General features: G+C 44.3%; 1 protein-coding gene across 1 annotated transcript in view; it reads left to right on the forward strand.

Annotated features, from left to right (window-relative positions):
- LOC124805719 (bumetanide-sensitive sodium-(potassium)-chloride cotransporter-like) overlaps nt 1–26760 on the forward strand; it is a 621615-nt gene that overhangs the window by 558304 nt on the left and 36551 nt on the right. The window contains exon 16 of the mRNA XM_047266288.1: nt 24839–25174. Within this exon, the coding sequence (XP_047122244.1) occupies nt 24839–25174 (336 nt within the window). The remainder of the gene's footprint in view (nt 1–24838; nt 25175–26760) is intronic.

The raw sequence follows: 26760 nt of genomic DNA on the forward strand, positions 1-26760 counted from the left end.
CAGCTGCAAAATACTAACACGAATTCTTTACAGACGAATGGAAAAACTAGTAGAAGCCAACCTCGGGGAAGATCAGTTTGGATTCCGTAGAAACACTGGAACACGTGAGGCAATACTGACCTTACGACTTATCTTAGAAGAAAGATTAAGGAAAGGCAAACCTACGTTTCTAGCATCTGTAGACTTAGAGAAAGCTTTTGACAATGTTGACTGGAATACTCTCTTTCAAATTCTAAAGATGGCAGGGGCAAAATACAGGGAGCGAAAGGCTATTTACAATTTGTACAGAAACCAGATGGCAGTTATAAGAGTCGAGGGACATGAAAGGGAAGCAGTGGTTGGGAAGGGAGTAAGACAGAGTTGTAGCCTCTCCCCGATGTTGTTCAATCTGTATATTGAGCAAGCAGTAAAGGAAACAAAAGAAAAATTCGGAGTAGGTTTTAAAATTCATGGAGAAGAAATAAAAACTTTGAGGTTCGCCGATGACATTGTAATTCTGTCAGAGACAGCAAAGGACTTGGAAGAGCAGTTGAATGGAATGGACAGTGTCTTGAAAGGAGGATATAAGATGAACATCAACAAAAGCAAAACAAGGATAATGGAATGTAGTCGAATTAAGTCGGGTGATGCTGAGGGAATTAGATTAGGAAATGAGACACTTAAAGTAGTAAAGGAGTTTTGCTATTTGGGGAGCAAAATAACTGATGATGGTCGAAGTAGAGAGGATATAAAATGTAGGCTGGCAATGGCAAGGAAAGCGTTTCTGAAGAAGAGAAATTTGTTAACATCGAGTATAGATTTAAGTGTCAGGAAGTCATTTCTGAAAGTATTCGTATGGAGTGTAGCCATGTATGGAAGTGAAACATGGACGATAAATAGTTTGGACAAGAAGAGAATAGAAGCTTTCGAAATGTGGTGCTACAGAAGAATGCTGAAGATTAGATGGGTAGATCACATAACTAATGAGGAAGTATTGAATAGGATTGGGGAGAAGAGAAGTTTGTGGCACAACTTGACCAGAAGAAGGGATCGGTTGGTAGGACATGTTCTGAGGCATCAAGGGATCACCAATTTAGTATTGGAGGGCAGCGTGGAGGGTAAAAATCGTAGGGGGAGACCAAGAGATGAATACACTAAGCAGATTCAGAAGGATGTAGGTTGCAGTAGATACAGGGAGATGAAAAAGCTTGCACAGGATAGAGTAGCATGGAGAGCTGCATCAAACCAGTCTCAGGACTGAAGACCACAACAACAACAACAACAACAACAACAACAAGATTATACTAATCATAAATACAACGATAAACGTCAAATAATCCCTCTGTAGGAGCTAAATACCACAATAGGTGATGTCCTCATCTCAGAAGTAGTGGGAATTGTGTGGGAGAAAATTGTAAAGGAAAGAGATTTTGCTGTTTTTAACAGATTAAAAATAAAAAACAAATTCTTCCGAAAAAAGACCTTCACAGATTTATATTGTCAGGAAGGGGATACATGTCTGTCAGAGACTACGTAGTGACAAACGACAAAGTAAAGAGAATAGTGAAAACTGTAATTGATTTCATTCTTTTCTTGGCTTAAAAAAATCAAGACACGTTCACAGGATTTGTCGACCTAAAAAGAAGCGTTACACAATGTATAATCATGCAAGATAATCAAAATTTTCAGAAAAATAGATGCAGGTTATGGGAAAATAACGGATAATCTACAATAGGTACAAGAACGAAGAGGGAAAAAATAAGAAGCTAAGGCCAAGACCGATGTACTCGGATTAAAAAGTGTGCAAAACAGGGATGCCATTTTTCAGCCCTACTATTCAATCTACGCATCGCAGAATCAGTGACGGAAATAAATGAAAATTTCAGGAGTTGGATTAAAGTTCAGAGTGAAATCTATCAGTGGTAAGACACACTGCCTACATTAGTATCCTCTATTAAAGGGAGAAAGAATTACATGACTTATTGAATGGAATGAACAATTTCACGACCACAAAATATGGACTGAGAATAAATTGAAGTAAGACGAGAGTAATGAAGAGTAAAAGAAAAGAGATTAGCGATTAATTTCACGTCAAAACTGGTGATCACGAAGCAGTCGAAGTGAAGGAATTCTGCTACCTTGGCAGACATATAATGGATGAACCAAGGAGAACATAAAACATAGATTGCTAGTACAGACAAAGAGGGCACTCCTGGCCAAAAGAAGTCTACTAATATCAAACATGCCCGCCCGGTTAGCCGTGCGCTCTAACTCACGGCTTTCCGGATTGGGAAGGAGCGCCTGGTCCCCGGCGGACCCAGTGAGCCGGCCAGTCTGTGGATGGTTTTTAGGCGGTTTTCCACCTGCCTCGGCGAATGCGGGCTGGTACCCCTCATTCCGATTCAGCTACACTATGTCGGCGATTGCTGCGCAAACAAGTTCTCCACGTGCGCCTACACCACCATTACTCTACCACGCAAACATAGGGGTTACACTCCTCTGGTGTGAGACGTTCCGAAGGGGGGGGGGGGGGGGGAGATGGGGGGCGAACCGCACAATAACCTTCACAAAGTGGTGTGGTGTGAGGCGGCGGAGGGGTGAAGTGGACTGCGGTAGTCGTCGTGGGGTTGCGGACCACTGCGGCTGCGACGGGGACGGAGCCTCTCCATCGTTTCTAGGCCCCCGGTTAACATACAATACAACATCAAACATTGTCTTTCTCGGAGGAAGAAATTTCTGAAAATTGACGTTTGGAACACAGCTCTGTATTGAAGTGAGTCATATGAAACCCAGGAAAGAAGAGAATCGAAGCGTTTGAGATGTTGTGGTACATAAGTATGTTGAAAAGGTACATAAGTATGTTGAAAATTAGCTGACTAATATGAAATGAGACGTTTCTGCGCAGAATCGATGAGGAAATTAACATCTGGAAAACACTGATAAGAAGTAGGGACAGCTTGATACCACATGCGTTAAGACAGGATGGAATAACTTCGATGTTGCTAGAGGGATCAGTAGAGTGTAAAAACTGTAGGATAAGATAGAGACTGGAATGTATCCAACGAATAATGGAAGAAGTTGGGCGTAAGTGTTACCCTGAGTAGAAGAGGTTGGCACAGGTTAGGCAGTCAGGCAGGCCGAATAAAACCAAAGGATAGACGAACTGTCCTGAATTGCGCCTCACGGTAAGATGTCTAACGTCACATTTGTCAATATTTACAAGCTATATAATCGAGCGGTAGGCTTACTCTTTTTCATATGAAGTGGTAAAGGAATTTAACAATGGTTAAATTTGTGAAAGTCGAAGGTCCTGACGCGTCCTCATTCAGTACTTCAATGTCAAGATTAAAGATAGTGAGTTGTTTAGTTACACATATCATTGTTCACACAGAAGTGTTGTGGAAAAGTTGGGTACTGTTTTCATATCCATATTATAAGTAGTAGTGTGTAACACTTCCATGATATCCGAATCTTGTCGTTCGTTTCCAGTGGCGTCGTAGATCTACAATTACATGTTTGTTTTTTCCTGATATGAAATGATCTTTCCAATGACACATTTTACCGGGGAATAAGTACCTGTTGAAAAATTTGAAGATACTCTCGACTTTTATTCAAAAATGGTTCAAATGGCTCTGAGCACCATGGGACTTAACATCTGAGGTCATCAGTCCCCTAGAACTTAGAACTACTTAAACCTAACTAACTTAAGGACATCACACACATCCATGCCCGAGGCAGGATTCGAACCTGCGACCTTAGCGATCGCGCGGTTCCTGACTGAAGCGCCTAGAACCGCTCGGCCACGCCGGCCGGCGACTTCTAATCGGTAGATAAAAACAACAGTGCCAACGTTATTGGTCAAATGTGCCCCTCGCCCCATTCAGTCAGCGTCTAGACGTATTCAGGAGTGTAACACTCTGCTGATAGATGGAACGAATGAGAGAAGTGAGATTAGTACGTACGTTGGTGCGACAGCGCCCAGATACCGTTTCCCGGGGCAGAGAGGCGCGAGGGAGGAACAACTGTGCGACTCTTAACCGCGAAAGCTGTATCACATGTCAACGTGTGTCGCCACACGTCAGCGTTGTAGGTCAGGAACTGCACGCCACTGCCCACTGTGAGCCGACGCTCCCTACAAAACCCAGTCAGCAACAAAAGCTATCAGAAACATGCACAGGGTCATCTCGCGTTGATTGCACGACAAACTTGCACTGACGGATTGGTTAATTCGGAACGATAGCTTCAACAGTAGTGGTAATATACGAGGAAAAGTTCACATTGTTAAATATCCTCCGAATGCTACGGTTCAAAAACTTTGCGACGGCCCCGTATCCTCGAAGGAGGCAGAGCTGAAAGTTATTTGATAACCCTCAGTCACAAGCGGTAGAGTTCAGTAAAAATGTATGTTTATTCTTTTGAAGGTGCCTAACTGCATTAATGTGCCTAATTGATACCCCTGGGAAATTTACGTTAGCAGTAAAAAAGTTATGACAGCGTCCCTAGATTTAATATCGGGTTGCAAGGAAAATGTTTCCACTGCTTCGGTGCCTCTAAGCGGACAACTGAACGAATAAAATGTGAAGCCAAGAAGCAAATGAATATCATAGCTTCACCCACCGGTTTAGAAACTGCATTCTACGCAAACTGAGTGTAATTAAAATGAGCACAATTTCACGTCAGTTCATTCTGTGATGGAAAAGACTGACTGCCGAGGAACAAAATAAATATATTTTTCAATGTCAGTAGACCTGATCTTTCAGTTTTAATCAATAATAACTATAATGGCCCAAGCCAGGCGTAAATTTCCAACACGTCAGTCTTAAGACGAATACAAAAGAAGGACTGGCTGGTGGGTTATGCCTTTGGTACCTCTTGTTTCATGGTAATTTTTCCTCGTCTCCACCGCATCCACAGTAGTTTCACGAGTACTCCATTCGCCGGAATGCTATTGTGCATGGGAGCTCTGAAGTTCTTTCCAGTAAATATGCAGCGCATTTTTATAAAACTGTTAACAAAATTTTTCCCACTCATTGCCCTTCTGCCACACTCAACAAGCGTTGAGATATGATTCTTTTCCCCTATGCATATTAATTTAATACTTCAGAGGGAATAGGAAAACGCATGCATTTGGATTGTTACATTTTCTTTTGTCTGCTCCTTCCTCCTTCTTGGTGCTCAAAAGCTGCTCAAGATTCTGGTCGGAAACAAACAGATGCAGCTCGGTGCGTTATCGTGAGGAAGGAAACACACTTATTTACCCTATACCTACAGTCAGTGAAACATACAGCTCTTATGACATTATGTCAGAGTTTGTAGCAGGCATGAACACACGCCTGCTGGAGTCGAAGGCTGACGCTTTGCCTGGAAAGTGCTATTATAGTATTGGTTTAGAGTATAGAGGCTTCTAACGAGAGAACTTTAGCAAACATTAATATTTACAGAAATCGATCAAACTGGTTTGTTTTGGCCCACGCCGACTGCATCTCCTTTGCTAAACTCTTCATCTCAAGTAGAACTTACACCTAACGGTCCAATTATTTGTTGAATACTTTCAAATCGCTATCTTCCGTTCCAGTTTTTACCCACTGCAGATCACTCTAGCAGCATGGAAGTTATTCCATCATGGGTTAATAGATGTCCTATTCCTTCTTATTATCAACGATTCTGCGTAGAAACTCCTCATTTCATATTAGTCCAGCTAATTTTCAACATACTTACGTACCACCACAACTCAAACGCTTCGATTCTCTTCTTTCTTGGTTTTCCCATGGTTCACTTCAGTACAGTGCTGTATTCCAAACGTATATTCTCAGAAATTTCTCCCTCAGATTAAGGACAGTATTTGACATTTTAGTAGAGTTATTTTACCTAGTAATGCCTCCTTTATCTGTGCTAGTCTGTTTTTCACGTTCTCCTTGCTTCATCCGTCATGTCATAATTTGCCTCCAAAGTAGCAGAATTTCTTCACTTCGATTAGTTTGTGGTCCCCGCTTATCGATAATCTCATTTCTCCTACTCTTCATTACTTTCATTTTACTTCGGTGTAGTCTTAGTCCATACTCTGTGGTCTTTAGATTGTTCATTCCATTCAAAAATTCATGCAATTCTTCTTCCCTTTAATCAGGATAGTAATGTCAGCAGCGAAACTTTTATTTTATTTCATTTGCACGTAAAGTTCGGTAGGACCAAATTGAGGGGCAAATCTCCAAGGTCATGGAACGTGTCAGTAAATGAAATTATAACATAAGAGTAATACCAGATAAAAATAAAATGCTTATGAACCCAAAAAAAGTCAAGCCATAAGTTTAAGTAAACGCAATCAAAAATACACTCCTGGAAATGGAAAAAAGAACACATTGACACCGGTGTGTCAGACCCACCATACTTGCTCCGGACACTGCGAGAGGGCTGTACAAGCAATGATCACACGCACGGCACAGCCGACACACCAGGAACCGCGGTGTTGGCCGTCGAGTGGCGCTAGCTGCGCAGCATTTGTGCACCGCCGCCGTCAGTGTCAGCCAGTTTGCCGTGGCATACGGAGCTCCATCGCAGTCTTTAACACTGGTAGCATCCCGCAACAGCGTGGACGTGAACCGTATGTGCAGTTGACGGACTTTGAGCGAGGGCGTATAGTGGGCATGCGGGAGGCCGGGTGGACGTACCGCCGAATTGCTCAACACGTGGGGCGTGAGGTCTCCACAGTACATCGATGTTGTCGCCAGTGGTCGGCGGAAGGTGCACGTGCCCGTCGACCTGGGACCGGACCGCAGCGACGCACGGATGCACGCCAAGACCGTAGGATCCTACACAGTGCCGTAGGGGACCGCACCGCCACTTCCCAGCAAATTAGGGACACTGTTGCTCCTGGGGTATCGGCGAGAACCATTCGCAACCGTCTCCATTAAGCTGGGCTACGGTCCCGCACACCGTTAGGCCGTCTTCCGCTCACGCCCCAACATCGTGCAGCACGCCTCCAGTGGTGTCGCGACAGGCGTGAATGGAGGGACGAATGGAGACGTGTCGTCTTCAGCGATGAGAGTCGCTTCTGCCTTGGTGCCAATGATGGTCGTATGCGTGTTTGGCGCCGTGCAGGTGAGCGCCACAATCAGGACTGCATACGACCGAGGCACACAGGGCCAACACCCGGCATCATGGTGTGGGGAGCGATCTCCTACACTGGCCGTACACCACTGGTGATCGTCGAGGGGACACTGAATAGTGCACGGTACATCCAAACCGTCATCCAACCCATCGTTCTACCATTCCTAGACCGGCAAGGGAACTTGCTGTTCCAACAGGACAATGCACGTCCGCATGTATCCCGTGCCACCCAACGTGCTCTAGAAGGTGTAAGTCAACTACCCTGGCCAGCAAGATCTCCGGATCTGTCCCCCATTGAGCATGTTTGGGACTGGATGAAGCGTCGTCTCACGCGGTCTGCACGTCCAGCACGAACGCTGGTCCAACTGAGGCGCCAGGTGGAAATGGCATAGCAAGCCGTTCCACAGGACTACATCCAGCATCTCTACGATCGTCTCCATGGGAGAATAGCAGCCTGCATTGCTGCAAAAGGTGGATATACACTGTACTAGTGCCGACATTGTGCATGCTCTGTTGCCTGTGTCTATGTGCCTGTGGTTCTGTCAGTGTGATCATGTGATGTATCTGACCCCAGGAATGTGTCAATAAAGTTTCCCCTTCCTGGGACAATGAATTCACGGTGTTCTTATTTCAATTTCCAGGAGTGTATAACAAGAGTCGGCTTAATTTTTCAAGGAACTCCTCGATAGAATAGGAGTGACCCATGAGGAAACTCTTCAGTTTCGATTTGGAAGCATGTGGATTACTGCTAAGATTTTGGAATTCTTCTGGCAGCTTATTGAAAATGGATGCAGCAGTATACTGCACACCTTTCTGCACAAGTGTGAAGTGCGATCCAAATGCAGGTTGGATTTCTGCCTAGTATTAACAGAGTGACAGCTGCAAATTATTGGGAATAAGCTGACATTGTTAACAAGAAACTACGGTAAATAGTATACATATATACTGAGAGGCTAGTGACAGGGGTCGACAAGAGGTTCGAGAACTTACACCACTAATTGCCCGAATTGCCCGTTCCTCAGCCAAAAATATCCTTTGAGAATGGGAAGAGTTACCCCAAAATATAATACCATACGACATAAGCGAATGAAAACAAGCAAAGTAGAATCATTTTCGTGCCGAACGATCACTTATTTCAGATACCGTTGGAATAGTAAAAATGGCAGTATTAAGTCTTTGAACAAGATTCGGAACGTGGGCTTTCCACGACACTTTACTATTTATTTGAACACCTAGATATTTGAACTGTTCAGTTTCACTAATCATATGCCCATTCTGTGATATTAAAACGTCGGGTATTGATGAATTGTATGTTAGAAACTGTAAAAACTGAGTCTTACTGTGATTTTGCGTTAATTTCTCTTCTACAACCCATGAACTTATGCCATGAACTGCTCTATTTGAAACAGAGCCAATGATGCACACAACATCCTTAACTACCAAGCAAACAGAAATATTTTAGAACTACCTGTAATATTAGAGGATATATCATTTATATAAATAAGGAACAGGAGTGGCCCCAACATCCCCCATTTGACTGTACCCCACTCAGACCCAACATCACAGCCATCTGTTGTTAAAGTGAGAGGTGAACCAATTGGGAGCTACTCTGTATTCCATAATGGTCCAACTTCTGCAGCAATATTTTGTCATCAATACATTCAAATGCCTTAGTTAAATAAAAAGTATGCCTAGCGTTCGAAACCTTTTGTTTAATCCATCCAGTACCTCACAGAGAAAAGAGATTATAGCATTTTCAGCTGTTAAACGAATTCTAAAACCGAATTGTACATTTGATAGCAAATTATGTGATATAAAATGATCAATTATCCTTACATACATAGCCTTTTCAATAACTTTAGAAAACACTGATGGCATAGAAATAGCTCTAAAATTGTCTACATAATCCCTTTCTCCCTTTTCATAAAACGGCTGTACTACTGAGTACTTTAATCGTTCAGAAAACTGACCATTCTTAAAGGAAAAGTTACAAATATGGCTACGTACAGGGCTAGCATGTGCTGCATAGTACTTTAGTATTCTGCTAGGCACTCCATCATATCCATGAGAGTCCTTAGTCTTCAGTAATTATTGGCTCAATCTCCCCCTTTTCATATCACGGAGGAGTGTTTCAGACATCAATCTGGGAAAGACATTTTCCAAGAGGGCTATGTGATTCACTCTAGAAAGTAAGTTTTTATTTAATTCACCAGCAATGCTGAGAAAATGCTCGTTAAATACTGTACATTTATTTGATTTATCAGTAACAGAAACATTTTTACTACGAACAGACTTTATATCGTCGACCTTGTGCTGCTGACCAGACGCTTACTTCACAACTGACCATACGGTTGTAATTTTATTCTGCGAATTAGCTATTCTATTTGCGTACCACATACTCTTCGGCTTCCTAATAACATTTTTAAGCACCTTACAGTACTGTTTGTAATGGGCTACTGTAGCTTGATTGTGGCTACTTCTAACATTTTTATATAATTCCCGCTTTGTTGTACGTGATATCCTTATCCCACTAGTCAGCCACCCAGGCTGCGTTTTATTGCCAGTACCCCGTTTAGAACGTTCTAATGGAAAGTAACTTTCAAAGACCATGAGAAATGTGTTAAGGAAAGCGTTATATTTGTCATCTATGTTATCGGCATTATAAACATCCTGTCACTATTGTTCCTTAACGAGGTTTAAAAACCTTTGCCATTGTATTAGCTTTCCTACATAGATTGTAATTATATGTGACATTTTTTAGTACACAAACCTTTTAGTGTTACAATTTGTGCATCATGATCTGGAAGGCTGTTCACCCTTTTAGTAACAGAATCCTCATCTTGTAACGAGGAGCGAATAAAAGTATTGACTATGGCTGTGCTACTGTTCCGCTGCACCCTGGTTGAAAAAAACAGTCTGCATCAGATCATATGAGTTTAGGAAATCTACCAACATCGTTTTTCTTGCACAGTCACATGCAAAATTTAAGAATTTTTAGCATATTGTGCACACCTGTCCGATCTCCCACGTGCTGGCCTGTCGCACACATCAGTGTCTCCTGCAATGCTGGAACGTGCGGACCGTCTCATTCGAGGTGATCGACGTACACAGTGTAACATCTCTCTGCACAACTAGATGTCTCTGTTGGTAGTCCCTTCAAAATGGCGTCTGTAACAGAGGACCATTCGAAGCAGAGAGCTGTCATTGTGTTTCTTTTAGCGGAAAATCAGAGCATCGCAGATATTCATAGGCGCTTGCAGAATGTCTACGGAGACGTGTCAGTAAACAAAAGCACGGTGAATCGTTGGGCGAGCGCCTGACGTCATCGCAACAAGATCTCGCAAACCTGTCCGATCTCCCTTGTACTGGCCTGTCGCACACACCAGTGGCTCCTGCAATGCTGGAACGTACGGACCGTCTCATTCGAGGTGATCGGCATTACACAATGAAATAGCTTTCTCCACAACTAGATGCCTCTGATGGTAGTGCTGACACACTTGTTCACCACTAGTGGTTTCTCGCCGCCTAATAGAAGACATAAAGGTCTATGAAGGACCATCTGTGCGGAAGCAGTACGTGGATGAGGAGGAGGTTATTGATGCAACAAGACGTTGGCTCCGACGTCGACCAGTACAGTGCATGAGTACAGGCCATCCTGGTAAGATGGCGTAAGGCCGTCGCGTTGAACGGAGAGTATGATGAAAAATATGGTTTTGTAGTCAAAAGAGTAAGAAATAATATGACGGATTGGAATCCTGAATGAAAGCTACCTACTCTCGGAGAAAAATGTGTTACGTTACTTATTGAACGCCCCTCGTACTTACAACACACAAGTAAAGATTACGCATTGGGTTACTCATTTACACATTTCATTTTAATGTTGTAGTTTGTGATAAAATTGCGTTATGTCTCGTGTAGGACGGAGAAACCTGTACCAATGTGTGTCGGAATTTCTCAGCTGCAGTATCATTGTCTACACAGACTGTGGTTTACCATGCCGCGGAACTATTGCTTGCGATGGTCAGGATCCCACGACTGTCATGCGAATATGCAATCGACGAGTTCAGATGAGCCATACTCGATGGCATACCGGATCTCAGTGGCCCCATTTCATTATCGTGCGAGAGGATAGACATGACGTTCACTCCACCGTTCATAATCGTATAACCACGACATACGTTTGTTGCATGGGCTTGTTTGCAGCAAGGTAAGTGTCCAGACGGACAGTGCGACAACGTCTGAATCGTAACGGACAGCCAGAGCAGTGACCATCGTTGCAGTTTCCCTTGAAGAGACCGCAGGGAAGAGCGAGTGGGCGTGTCGATAATGATACGCACAACAACAACACTTGGCGCAGGAGCGGCACTATGTAGCCTTTTCAGACGAGTCTCCCTTATGCATAGAGCATCACGATGGACGTATCCGTGTATGGAAGTTTGATGATATCGGAAGTTGCCATTTGCATTCGTCATCACCATATAGGCCAGAACGAGACTCGGTGGTGTGAGATGCCATTGGTTCGCATAGCCGATAATTAGGAAAACCGCCGTTTCGTTCCTGACGCCTGAAGGCCAGTAGCTTCCCCGAAACTTTGAGGTCTTGACTTTATGTTTCAACAAGATAACACAAGATCCCATCTTTCCCGTGCTGTCCTGTAGGACTGTTGATATTTTTTAAAAAATTCGGGAATCAAATACATCGATCTCTAAAAAGGGCCACAATCAGTACTCGATTTATCGAAATAACTATAGCTATATCGATATATCGACGAAAAAGTTCCGATATATCGGCATATAAAAATATCAGCTGCGGACTGATCTGGTTTTAGAGCTGCATATTTAAGAATCATTTGTTATTAGATATTCTGTACATCAACAAGCTAGCAGCCTGCCTATCCCTCTTAAGGCAAGAATTGAAAGGCAAACGATCCACATTCACGCTTGGCAATAACCACTTTGCTAACAATCGTAACTGCATGTAAGTGGCACAATAAAAGGTGTCCGATGGGTTCGTCGTTCGGTTTCGTCACATATCCGATTTGTCCGGAGCACTTCATGTCGCCTTCCCTGTTTTTTAATTTCAGCCAACTACAGCGATTTGTCAGTTGTAGCGTCAAAATCGCACGGTGAAGCTAAACGCTGCAGATTTGTTGGTAGCGCCGAGCGCCTATTACGTCAGCATTTCCCCTCACACGTCTCCGTCAACCGGAAAGACCAATCTTGTTATTCAGATTTTTGTTCATCACCTTCAGCAACTGGTTTTGAAGACTGTCGATGTGAACAAACAACACACTAGTCGCATTAAAATTGTTTATTTTAACGCAACTGGTGTGCTGTTTCTTCACATCGGAATCTTGTTATACCATTCACACCGACAACCCCCAGCACAATCGGACTTCTTTTTTTGTGCCACCTACAGTTGCTTCGCACACCCAAAGAGAAAGATTAGATGAGATGAAAGCTCAAAAAGTAGTAAGAGTTCTTCACACAGTAAAAGTAAAATTATGTTCTACTGCAATATGAGAAGAACAACTTACGATATTTTAGGAAATTGTGAAAGAAATATAATATAGAATAAAAATATCGGCACTCGATATTGTCATTTTGATGTCGAGATTTTGGGTAAGGTATCGAAGATATGTATCGATATTCCGAAGAAGCAATATCGATAATTCGAAATTTCATCAACAGCTCTACTGTCCTCTCCTAATTTGATACAGATGATGTTCAATTGTCGGTAGGATCATCACTTTCTCGAGATCTCTCACCATTTCAAAACATTTGGTAGAGGGTCGCGGTCGCCGAGAGGCCGGCACGCAGCCACTCGCCGGCCGCTATGGTTGATGAAGTCTGGCCTAGAGTCGAAGCATCACAATGACGTACCCATATACGTCATCGAACTTCAGTTCGCCTCGATGTCCAGTCGGGTTATAACCATTTTATTGGCCAGACATGGCAACTCTATGTACTAAATTTCACGTCCTGTACACATCCAAATCACATATAAATACACGGTCCGGTCCCATTAATGAGATTACCGCCTATGTTTGACGTTAAGGTACAATAACCACTCACAGCCTGCAAGTGGCAGCACTAGCAGTGGAGGGTATAAATGTGGTGCGTTTGAACAGTCCGTGCAAAGTCCGAGAGATGGCACCACCGGCGCGTATCGAGGTCATGTTTAGTTAGTAGCATCTTTGGAAAGAACGCACACCAAGTTTCAGCCATATTGGTCTATTTCTTTGTGTTTGGCATTCGTGTAAATCAAGGAAGTCGAGTGACTGTCAAAAAATGGACGAAGAAGAACTTCGTGTGGTGATTAAACATAACTTTATGAAAGGCAAAACGCCTCAGGAGACTAAAGAGAAGCTTGAAAACGTTACGGTGACTCTGGACCTTCGATTAGAACAGTTTATAAGTGGTTTCAAAATTTTCTGAGTGGCCGTATGGGCACAAGTGATGCTGAACGTTCTGGACGCCCTGTGGAGGATACGACTCCAGAAATCACTGATATAATCCATGATATGGTGATGGATGACAAGAGTTAAGGTGCTTGAGATTGCTAGTGCTGTGGGCATCTCGAATGAACGGGTACATAGTACAGGGTGATTCAAAAAGAATACCACAACTTTAGGAATTTAAAACTCTGCAACGACAAAAGGCAGAGCTAAGCACTATCTGTCGGCGAATTAAGGGAGCTATAAAGTTTCATTTAGTTGTACATTTGTTCGCCATTTCAGCCAATAAAGTTGTTGGTCCCTTTTTCTTCGAAGGTGCTACTGTAACTGGACTACAGTATCAGGAGATGTTAGAGAATTGGCTGTTCCCTCAGCTCGAACAAGAAGCACAACAATTCATATTTCAGTAGGATGGAGCGCCACCACATTGGCACTTATCTGTCCGTAACTACCTGAACGTCAACTACCCGAGGCGAGGGATCGGCCGCCAGGCAGCCCGTGACAGAGCACGTCATCACTGGCCTCCAAGAAGCCCTGATCTTACCCCCTGCGATTTTTTCTTATGGGGGTATGTTAAGGATATGGTGTTTCGGCCACCTCTCCCAGCCACCATTGATGATTTGAAACGAGAAATAACAGCAGCTATCCAAACTGTTACGCCTGATATGCTACAGAGAGTGTGGAACGAGTTGGAGTATCGGGTTGATATTGCTCGTGTGTCTGGAGGGGGCCATATTGAACATCTCTGAACTTGTTTTTGAGTGAAAAAAAAACCTTTTTAAATACTCTTTGTAATGATGTATAACAGAAGGTTATATTATGTTTCTTTCATTAAATACACATTTTTAAAGTTGTGGTATTCTTTTTGAATCACCCTGTATTTTGCATAAACATTTGGACGTGAGAAAGCTATCCGCAAGATGGGTTCCGCGATTGCTCACGCTTGAGCAAAACCGGAATTGTGTGAAGTGTTGCAAAGATGGTTTGCAGCTGTTCAGGAAGAATCCGCAGGACTTTAAGCGTCGTTTCGTCACTGTGGATGAAACATGGATACATTACTATACTCCTGAGACCAAACGACAATCTAAACAATGGGTTACGAAGGGAGAATCTGTACCAAAAAGGTCGAAGACCAGTCCTTCGGCAGGAAAGGTTATGCCAACTGTCTTTTGGGATTCGCAAGGGATAATCCTCATCGACTATATGGAAAAGGGTAAAACTATTACAGGTGCATATTATTCATCATTACTAGACCGTCTGAAAACCGAGCTGCAAGAAAAACGCCGGCGATTGGACCGCAAAAAGTCCTTTTTCATCACGACAACGCACCAACACACACCTCAGCAGTTGTGGTCGCAAAACTAATGGAAATAGGATTCCAACTCGTTTCACATGCCCTCAATTCTCCAGACTTGGCTCCCTCGGACTACTATTTGTTGCCCAATTTGAAGAAATGGCTGGCGGGACAAAGATTTTATTCAAACGAGGAGATGATTGCAGCAACTAATAACTGTTTTGCAGACTTGTACAATTCCTATTATTCGGTTGGGATCAACAAATTAGAACAGCGTTGGACGATATGTATAAGTCTAAAAGGAGACTGTTAAAAAATAAAAAAGGTCTACCCCAAAAAGGTAAGTAGTTTCTTTTTTTTTTTTTTGCACGTACTTTTCAAAAGTCCCTCGTAAAAAGTGTCTGGTTGACACGAAAAACATTACAGTCGTTATCATAATGCGGAAAGATAGCGTTTTATCTGACATCTAAAATGACATGATCATTGTCTTTCGGGCCAAGTGTGAAAACATTTGGATCTATCTACAACTTGGCACCGTGGCAACTGTGGCGCACCACAGGCGTAGATGACAGGGGTGAACGACGATGTGTACGGGCGAATAAACGTGCAACTGTTGAGCAGTTGACCGTCCAGATGTAACAAGGGCTACCAACAGCGTCTCTCAAAGACCCCGAACGTTGTTGCCTATGGGCCTCAACAGCAGTCGCCTGGTCCATGCACACTTGCTGACTGCTGTTCATCGGCGACGGAGGTTAGTATTTTGCATTCCAGTGTAGCAACTGGACGTCCACTGAGTGGCGACAGGTGCAGTGTGTTTTCCTTTGGCACAATGTCAACTAGAAGCAGGATAATGCAACACGTCACGTAGCCCGCTGTGTACGTGCTTGGTTCGAAAGGAAATGATCGTATGGCATTGTTGGCCGGGAGCCCCCATTTGGGGGAGTTCGGCCGCCGCATTGCAAGTCCTTTTCAGTTGACACCACTTCGCCGACTTGCGAGTCAATGATAATGAAAATGATGATGAAGGACACACAACACCCAGTCCCCTGCCGGGAATCGAACCCGGGTCCCGCGCGTGATAGGCGGTAACGCTACCGCGGACAGCACAAGGAACAGTTTACCGCACTCCCCTGGCCTCTGAACTCGCCGGATTTAGGTTCAGTCGAGAATCTGTGGAGCCGTCTCAATCAGGCTGTTCGCGCCATCGATCCTCAACCGAGAAAACTTATGCTCCTCCACTGGAGTCGGAATGACTCCACATCCCCGTCCGTACCGTTCCAGAATCCCATTGGCTCACTTCCTATGTGTCTCACACCGGCCCGTGTTGTAAATGTAGTTATTCTGACTTTTTACAAGTCCTCGCATTAATCATGTGTTTGTGTTGTACTTTATGTCTAGAATAAGTAAATTTTCCTATTGTACTTTATATGCAGAATAAGTAAAATTTCCTGGTATTACAATTTCAGTGCCTATCAGTGCATAAACGGTGCGTGAAAGCGTCAGTGCGTTGCGTATCTCAAACGAATGAAAGGAGCCAAAATCACGTCGCTGTAAAGAGTTTGCGTAATAATGGCCTGAGTTAGCAGACAGAGCAGCAAGTGAAACCTATGACAACATATACTGGCGCAATCACATGCGAGAGAAATGAGAAAAACACGACGCCTAATCTGTGCCTTGATACTGATGGCGCCGAAAGTTCGCCAGCTCCTATCTCTCTTGAATCGTGGTTTACAGTACGCTTCAGTTCGTTCGAACTTCTTATCGTGGCTGTTAACGCCAGAGCACTGCACATACAGCGTACCGCTAAGCTATTGTAAAGCTAAAACACACGCGGAATAATTAAGTACTCATATTCGTCTGGCCTAAATCCAATCGTACCCATCAACGACGTTCCTGCAAAATATCCAGCGTCTGACGAACCTGCTAAACAATTCGGTCAACATATGTCGAAGATCACTTAGCACGGAAGTAGGTGCGAATGATGTACCGCCAAAACAGGTTAATGTGTGACGTAGAGATGATACTGAATAAGGACGTCTAGCGCCAAATAACGTGGTATTACTGAATTTCCGATTCATAATTCGGAGTATGATCCTTGAAGGTATTGTTAGACATCGTCATGATTTATCATCAACATTTTGTTGATACTGAACGTACAGTAGCGTAATTCACAGAAAATAAGCAGGGGTAAGAGCTCTTCTTCGGTGAATGGATTGGCCCACCGGTTCCGCCGACTCAGATCCCATCCATACTTGTAGGTCGCACTGGGAAGCCCTATCGCAGCACGTCTACATGCAAAAACGACCGTCGAACAGCTGCCAAACGCGGCGGTGTGGGAATGGAACGCCCAACCACAAGGACTCCAAAAATGGCTCTGAGCACTATGGGACTTAACATCTGAGGTCATCAGTCTCCTAGACTTAGAACTACTTAAACCTACATAAGGATATCACACACATCCATGCCCGAGGCCGGATTCGAACCTGCGACCGCAGCAGCAGCGTGGTTCCGGACTGAAGCGCCTAGAACCGCTCGGTCACAGCGGCCGGCACAAGAACTCCGGCCGGCCGGAGTGGCCGAGCGGTTCTAGGCGCTACAGTCTGGAACCGCGCGACCACTACGGTCGCAGGTTCGAATCCTGCCTCGGGCATGGATGTGTGTGATGTCCTTAGGTTAGTTAGGTTTAAGTAGTTCTAAGTTCTAGGGGACTGATGACCTCAGCAGTTAAGGCCCCTTAGTGCTCAGAGCCATTTGAACCATTTGAACAAGAACTCCTTACCAACCTTGTGGTCAGGATGGGAACACGCTGCAAAGCATGAACTTCCGTCCGCGGTGATCACATGGCCCGTTAAGAACCATTTCACGCCTTTTTTAATGTCTAGGAGCTTCAATGTAGTAACTGTCTTTGAATAAAACTGTCATTTCTGCTCATCTCATTGCGTATTTTTTCCAGTTACCTTCTGTACTAAACTGTAGCAGTTCTTTCTGTGGTTCAAGTTTCGTCGAACAGCGTTACTTTTTGCCATAAGTTTTGCACAACAGTGTATGTCTTCAGTTGGCATATTGAACGTTATTCTAGATCCGTAACCGCAAGCGTAAAAATGTCTTGTAAATACTTTTGAACGGCAGCCTAATCACAGGGAATAAGTTCTTATTTATTAATAATGGTGCCGTTCTCGGGGATTTTGTCCTTCACCTAAGAACGTAATGTAGTGTATGACAGAATTATAAGTTGCGTAAACGTTTCTAGCTCATACAAGTAGTATGTACCTAAAACAGAGCTGCAATCGAATCAGTGATCGCAGAAACCACGCATACATCGTATTTGTTCGCAGTACGTTTCAAGTCATTAATGAAGTTGTCTCAAGTCAACATATAGTGAGTGCGCGCGCGCTCGCATATATGTGTGTTTGTGTGTGTGTGTGTGTGTGTGTGTGTGTGTATGTAGATATCACGCTAGTTCTGTTACTTGCCCGAATACACACGTCTTATCACGGTAACTGTACGAACAGCTTAAATCCGCAACTCATGTGGTTTCTGCTCCAAACGACAGATGTCATGAAGCAGAATCAAAGAAACGGCTCAGTGATGTTTGCAGCATGTTGTTCAGATGCATAAATTAATCTTTAACTCCTATAATTTAAAGAGATTGCCTTTTCTGGCTTTTGACCATGGCGAAACCGATTTTGCGGTAACTGCACGAACAGCTTAAATCCGCAACTCATGTGGTTTCTGCTCCAAACGATAGATGACATGAAGGAAAAGCAAAGAAACAAAGCAATGACGTTTGCGGCATGTTTTTCAGATGGATAAATTAATCTTTAACTTCTGTAGTTTAAATGGCTTATTTTCTCTGACTGTTGACCTGGGCGAAACCGATTTTGTCTTTCTCTGAGTAATTACCAGAATATTGTTCAACAGTTTGGACCGTCAAAATAGGACGAGGAGCGGTCGTTAAACCTAAACAAAGAGGGGTTGCACGAATGTATTAGATTTGTTTGACCCACGGGAATGGGTCACCGAGATGCAGGAAAACATGTACCGGCAGATGCATGAAGATAAGACATCAGCTATCTTGGGGAAGTCCACTTGCAAAGTTTCGAGAACCAGTATTAAATGCTAAATATAGGAATTTACTAAACCCCTCACGTACCTCTCCCGTGGGGACAGTGCAGACAAGATCAGAATAGCTAGATCATGCACAGACGCGCTTAAGCACTCATTCTTTCAGCACTCCTTACGCATATGGAACGAGAAGAAGTCTCAACACGGGTTAGAACTGGAGACAGACTCTGTCATGCACTTTACAGCGGTTTGCAGGTTATAGACGTAAATGTGCGCTATCGATGCTTCAGCAAGATTACACATGTTTTTCATATTAGAGACCATTTCTATCTTCCCAACTGTCGGATGCAAAAAAGAACTAAATAAAGATGACCGCGTGTATATCCCAGAAGAATATGCAGTCAACTATAAACTATCTTATCCTGAGTTTCAAGCCACAAATTTCGAATCTTTACACGCTTCGGCTTTTGATAACTGGTTGAAAGGTTGTTACAAGAAAAGTCCTTTAGCCTTTAGTCGGGAATCACTACACGTTTGTTGCCGAATAGGATGTTACATTTTCGCCTAGTAACTACCTGAAATTTCAGCATTATGCACAATATACAGGACTTTCAATTGTTTGTCGATGACGAAAAAAGCCACTGCAGTTTCAAAACAGCAATACTTTCAGCTCGCTACGTAACTCTTCTGTGGCTGGTTCACTGAATAAAAAATGTTTGAGGATTTGAAGAAAATTGTTGAATATATATCGCAGAATTTTCGCAGATGTAATGACACTCTCATCCAGTAGTCCATAAACCTAGTTCTGAGGCTGCCAATGGCTCAACAAGAGATGTTACTTTTTTAAATTCATCATGTAATCTTTTTGTATTATTTGTCTTATGTAGCAAATTTTCGGTATGTTGCGTTGTGTAACATCTAATTTATGTCAAATTCTTTCATAAAACTGGAAAACACTGATTGCTCTTTCGAGTTCTATATATTTTTGTAATGAAATGTTCATTTTTCTAAGTTTTTTCAGAAATTCTATTTTTAGAACAATTTTTTCATACTAAGGTAAAGTTAGGAAAACTTGACTTGTGATTTTTGCGATTACAGAGTAATTAATAAATAAAAAATTAAATTTTTCATTGACAAATGTCGTTCCAACTGAGAACCACCATCACTTTACGTCATGGAAATCCAGAAACGTATAGTGCTAAGATACATCGTTATGCTCCACTGTTAGAACTTAGTAACTTCTGCTTCCCCTAACCAAAGCGTGTGGGTGAGTCTGAAGTGGTTCATTCAGGTAATGCAAGGTCCCTAATGGACAGCTCGGACCTACGCTGTCAGCGATGTTTCCCACATCTGTTGAAGGAAGTGTAGCAGACGATTCACCTATCTCCTCTGCCTATCGATACAGGTTCATAAATGTTTCCCCTGTTTCAGATTCGTGGAAAGTGGCAAGGTGTGTTATCCCGATTCCTCCTAGGCAAGATCATATGGTTTACAAACCAACAAATCTCGGAATCCAGGGTGAATTTACTAAAAAAACTGTTGTTTTCTTCCGCGAGTGCTTGTCCTGGAGAACAGGCAAGAGAGCTAAGATTTTCATTGCATTTAGAGAAGTAGAGGAGAGAGGTACTGTCAGATTTGGAACTAAGAGGAGGGGATTACAACAGTTGTGCCTCAGTCTCTATGAACATTAACCGCAAAAGGCATGGTCCCAGTCCCAATCCAGCAAAGTTTTAGACTGTCAAATTGTTTTCACGATCTCCGATAACTAAATGGTCAAGAGTGCCTTTATCGTGGATTAATGACTGTACAAAATATAGTACAACGTTTCACTACCATAAAGGTCGATTCTTCCGACAATGGGACGGAAGGAAGAGAAGGGGTTTAATGTCCTGTCGACAACCATCTCATTAGAGTCTGAGCACAAACTCGAACTGGGGAAGGTCAGAGAAGCAACTAGCCACTCAAAGGATCCGTCCCAGCATTTGCATTAAGCAAGTTACGGAAATCATAGGAAACTTAAATCTGTTTGACTAGACGGGAATTTCAACTGGCTTAATTCCAAAGGCGAATCCAGTACCTTGACCTCTGCCCCACATAGCTCAGTTTGGACAATGGGAAAGAAAGGATATAAGATCAGGGTTTAACGTCCCGTCAGCTATTAAACCAATAGTGACCAAAAGTATTGCGAATCAATATTTGGCACATGGCATCGATGGAGTGGAAGTGAGGGTTGTCTTGGCCTAATGTCTTAATTTTATTAATAAAGTGTAAACAATTTAGAATGCATACAAGATAAGAAACAACAAGAAAGCTCATCACTTAGATTAACAAACTATTACTTAAGATCGAATACAGGATATTACACCTTTTAACAACTTGCACCCTGGTATGAATCACTTTACAATAAAGGGTACACAGATAAATATACCAAAATCACAACACACTAATACTTAATAAAACAGGACACGATATCGATAAATCAGCCCCTCTAAATTTATTCAGCCTTACAATACAAGGAACATGAAGTAATAGACACAAATGGCAACACACAGTAAAAGAAGAATACGAGAATACCCAATAAAATGTCTTACCAGAGAATCAGACCCTAAAATGCACCCAACTAACTCTGACACTTTACTTAATACTAGACACGCAACACAATAGTGACAAAATCCACAGGAAATCCAACATCTGTATACTGCTGCAAGGATAAAATAGAAAGAGTAATACACTGAAATGCAACAGCAATGGCAAATAAAATGTCACACACTCCGACCACACAGAACTTTTTCAACTGATTACACTAGGCCCAAAGTGGTCTCATAACGTTTTACAAAAGTAACCAACAGATGGCTTTAGTAGGCCAGCCATGACGCAGTTGTATGCACTACACGCTAGCACGGATCACACCAACATGCTCTCTGCTCTGTCGTTTCTGAAGACGCGCCACTGCAATCAGTTCTTTACTTCTGGCCGCGCTGTGTTTTCTGGATCCACGAAGTCAAGCACTGTCCACTGATTTGGCCAGAATTACGCCCAAAACTGACCGCAAGCCAGCACTAGCGTCGGCTGTCCGTCCACCAGGTCGCCTCGCTGCACCTCGGCACGATTCCTGGTTCATCTCTCCAGGCAACTGTTGGGTCCAAATTACTGGTAGTGTTCTCCTTCGCTGGCCGTTCCATACTCTCCACTGAGGCTGTCCATCCGATGACGACAGCAGCTGCCCCGTCCTCCACCTACATGGAGCGGCACTACACTGTCAACCCGCTGAGACATTCGCGTTTAAACACAAACAAACTCGGCCAGTGTGCCACAAATAGCCACGTTGACGCACTGACGTCCGCTGCTGTCCGTGGCCCCAAGCTGCTCGCTCGAAAATTTTGTTATCTCTACAGTTCCAGTCACCAGGTTCCCCACTGCAGCTCCCTGCGGCAGCCATGCCAATACACAAACAAGCTCATCCCGTGTGCCACGAATGGCTCCAGTGCCACACTGACAACTTTTCTACCACCGTCCATGGCCACCATGTGCTGGCTCCAAAATTTTGTTGTCACTACAGTTTCAGTCACCAGACTCCCCACTGAAACTCCCAGAGGCTGCCACGCTGATACACAAATAAGGTCAGCTAATGTGCCATGAATGGACCCGTTGCCACACGGACCACTTGTCCACCACTGTCCATGGCCCTCAGCTGCTGGCTCCAAGATTTTGTTGTCACTACAGTTCTGGTCACTAGACTACCAATTGCAACTCCCTAAGCCAGCCATGCTAGTGCACAAACCAGCTTGGCCGGTGTGCCATGAATGGCTCTGGTGCTGCACTGATGACTTGTCCACCACTGTGTGTGGCCCCCAGATGCTGACTCCAAGATTTTGTTTTCACTGCACTTCCGGTCGCCAGACTGCATACTGCTGTGCCACACAGCCACAGCTTCCTTAGACGTGTTTGTACATGGACGAAACTCGCTAATATGCATGCGCCCACTGGGGAAAGGGGTACATAAGCTGAGCAACCGCCACCGCTGGATATGGAGGGCATCAACTGTGTGGTGAACTAGCAATCCATGGCATAAGTGAAATACATGGTGTACATAAAGTCCGGAAAGACTTTCAATTATTTATTCCACAAGAACCAGACATTGTACAGATATCATACATACGTCATTTTGAAGACAAACCCTGAAAGTTTTTTTTTTTTCATGTATACCGCCACAGCGTAATTTGGTAATTTGCCGACAGTCAACGCAAACATGACGAGTTCTGGTGTGGAGCGAGCTTTCTGTGTGTTGGAGTTCGACAAAAACAAGTATGCTGCAGCTGTTCAACGGATTTTTAGCACCAAGTACGGTAAGAAGCCACCAACAAGGAAGGCCATTTACCACTGGCCCAACAAATTTGTTATGACGGGTTGCTTGTGCCTGGCATAGAGAAGCGGACGTCCCAGTGTGAGTGAAGTGAATGTGGAGCGAGTACGAGCCCCTCTTTATACTTCTTTACCGAGAGCACTGTCACTCGATATTCCTACTTGGACATGTTGCAGCAATATCTAATACTACAAATGGAATCGGACTCTCCGTCTATCTTTCAGTAGGATGGGGTCCCTGAACACGGAGCTGCCGTATCAATGGATCAACCGTGCTACAGTAGGGGACAACTGTTTCATGAAATGGCCTTCCCAGTCACCAGATCTCACTCCATGTGACTTTTTTCAAAAAAATGGTTCAAATGGCTCGAGCACTATGGGACTTAACATCTTAGGTCACCAGTCCCCTAGAACTTAGAACTACTTAAACCTAACTAACCTAAGGACATCACACACATCCATGCCAGAGGCAGGATTCGAACCTGCGACCGTAGCAGTCGCGCAGTTCCAGACTGAAGCGCCTAGAACCGCTCGGGTACGGACTTTTTTCTTTGGGGACACATTAAAGATCTGGTGTATGTACCGCCTCTAGAACGTGATGCAGCAGAGCTCTGGGAGAGAATAAAGGAAGCGACTGCTACAGTCGACGATGCCATGCTGGGACGGGTATGGCAAGAACTCGATTAGAGTAAGGACGTCTGCCGGGTCACTCGTGGTTCGCATACTTAATGTTCGTAAAAAGAAGAACTTCCAGAGTTTCTCTTCAAAAAGCAATTTGTATGACATCTGTACAATGTTTTGTTCTTGTGCAATAAATAATTGAAAGTGTTACCGCACTTTATGTACACCCTCTATAGTAACAAACAAAACATCAAATGCTAAATATACTAAGTGACTGCACCCTGCTGTGCCACACAGCCACAGCTTCCTTAGATGTGGTTATACATCGACAAAACTCGCTAATATGCATGCCTCCAATGGGAAAAGGGGCACATAAGGCTGTGCTGCTGCCATCGCTAGGTAAGGTGGGCATCAACTGCGTGGTGAATTAGCAATCCATGGCACAAATGAAGTATAGTAACAAACAAAATAACAAATGGTAAATATGCTATGTCCTCTTTTGTTGCATTGGCTCATTTTCATCGTAGGAGTAGTTCCATCTAGTAGCTAAAAATACTTGAGTATGTGCTGCAGGCAAAGATAGGTGTTTTGTAATGGCTGTTCAACACAATCCAACAAGAACGACCTCTCGTTTTCTATTCATATATCTACTCTCCTTCCAAATTTAGTGCCTTCTCAACCTTCCGCTTCTTTTTTTTATTCTTCTTCCACTTTTTCTTCGTCCCTCTCGTAATTTACCTCCTCTTTTTCTCTCGCTCTTCCCTTTTCCTTGTGCTCCTTCTCATTCTATTTTGGCAGTCATGAAATGGCACCTGGGGCAGACGTCCCGACTGGCACACCCTAGTTGTGCCGCTGGTCACCTCTCTCTCGCCCCTTGACCACGTTCAGGTCTCATGCTCTGCTCTCTTCTCCTCAACGCTCGCGCCTGAGTGTCGCTGACCCTGCACTCTGCGCAGTGGCGCGCGACTTGGCCGACCTGGAGCAGACGGACGAGAGCTCGGACTGCGACTGCGGACCCGGCGACGCCGTCAGCGCCGACCCGGACCCGGACCGCGACGCGGACGCCGGCGCGCTCTCCTCGGTGGCGGCCGACGACTCGCCGGCGGCGTCGGCGTCGCCCGCGGGCAGGGCTGCCAACGGCGTGTCGCGGCGCATGCGCCGCTGGGGCAGCCAGCTGTTCCTGGGACCCACCGGCGAGCCGCTCAGCCCCGAGCTGCTGGCGCGGCTCACGCGCTTCCGCCAGAAGCAGCCCAAGGGCTACATCGACGTCTGGTGGCTCTACGACGATGGCGGTGAGCACCTCCGCTCCGGTTACGGCGGTCTTCCGTGACCTGTCCTAACCTCACCTCTCTTTGCTCTACCCAACACAATACGATAACAGAACTTCACAATGTTTTCGCTTCAGTTACTTCATTTTTACACAGACTGTTTTATGTTATATGAATCAGAATAGATACAGTAGAAAACTCGATCGCAACACCTAACAACAGACTCTTTGATCCTAGCCCTTCTCGATATTACGCAAATTCTTTTTTTTTTTTTTTTTTTGTACATAAGACATGTTTACAACAACAGCACAACATTGCTATTTGATCGATAATTACATAGATACGTACAATCCTTCTGAAACTGTATTTTAGGATTCCTGTAAGAAATCCACATTTCGAATACTGGAACCACACTACTGGCCATTAAAATTGCTACACCACGAAGATGACGTGCTGCAGACGCGAAATTTAACCGACAGGAAGAAGATGCTGTGATATGCAAATGATTAGCTTTTCAGAGCATTCGCACAAGGTTGGCGCCGGTGGCGACACCAACAACGCGCTGACTTGAGGAAAGTTTCCAACCGGTTTCTCATACACAAACAACAGTTGACCGGCGTTGCCCGGTGAAACGTTGTTGTGATGCCTCGTGTAAGGAGGAGAAATGCGTACCATCACGTTTCCGACTTCGATAAAGGTCGGATTGAAACATATCGCGATAGCGGTTTATCGTATCGCGACATTGCTGCTCGCGTTGGTCGAGATCCAATGACTGTTAGCAGAATATGGAATCGGTGGGTTCAGGAGGGTAATACGGAACGTCGTGCTGGATCCCAACGGCCTCGTATCACTAGCAGTCGAGATGACTGGCATCTTATACGCATGGCTGTAACGGATCGTGCAGCCACGTCTCGATCCCTGAGTCAACAGATGGGGACGTTTGCAAGACAACAACCATCTGCACCAATAGTTCGACGACGTTTGCAGCAGCATCGACTATCAGCTCGTAGACCATGGCTGCGGCTACCCTTGACGCTGCATCACAGACAGGAGCGCCTGAGATGGTGTACTCAACGACGAACCTGGGTGCACGAATGGCAAAACGTCATTCTTTCGGATGAATCCAGGTTCTGTTTACAGCATCATGATGGTCGCATCCGTGTTTGGCGACATCGCAGTGAACGCACGTTGGAAGCGTGTATTCGTCATCGCCATACTGGCGTATCACCCGGCGTGATGGTATGGGGTGCCATTGGTTACATGTCTCGGTCACCTCTTGTTCGCATTGACGGCACTTTGAACAGTGGACGTTACATTTCAGATGTGTTACGACCCGTGGCTCTACCCTTCATTCGATCCCTGTTTTCCCTACATTTCAGCAGGATAATGCACGACCGCATGTTGCAGGTCCTGTACGGGCCTTTCTGGATACAGAAAATGTTCGACTGCTGCCCTAGCCAGCACATTCTCCAGATCTCTCACCAATTGAAAACGACCGGGTAATGGTGGCCGAGCAACTGGCTCGTCACATTACGCCAGTCACTACTCTTGATGAACTGTGGTATCGTGTTTAAGCTGCATGGGCAGCTGTACCTGTACACGCCATCCAA

Source organism: Schistocerca piceifrons, chromosome 7, assembly GCF_021461385.2.
Source record: "Schistocerca piceifrons isolate TAMUIC-IGC-003096 chromosome 7, iqSchPice1.1, whole genome shotgun sequence".
In the NCBI taxonomy this organism is placed as follows: Eukaryota; Metazoa; Arthropoda; class Insecta; order Orthoptera; family Acrididae; genus Schistocerca; species Schistocerca piceifrons.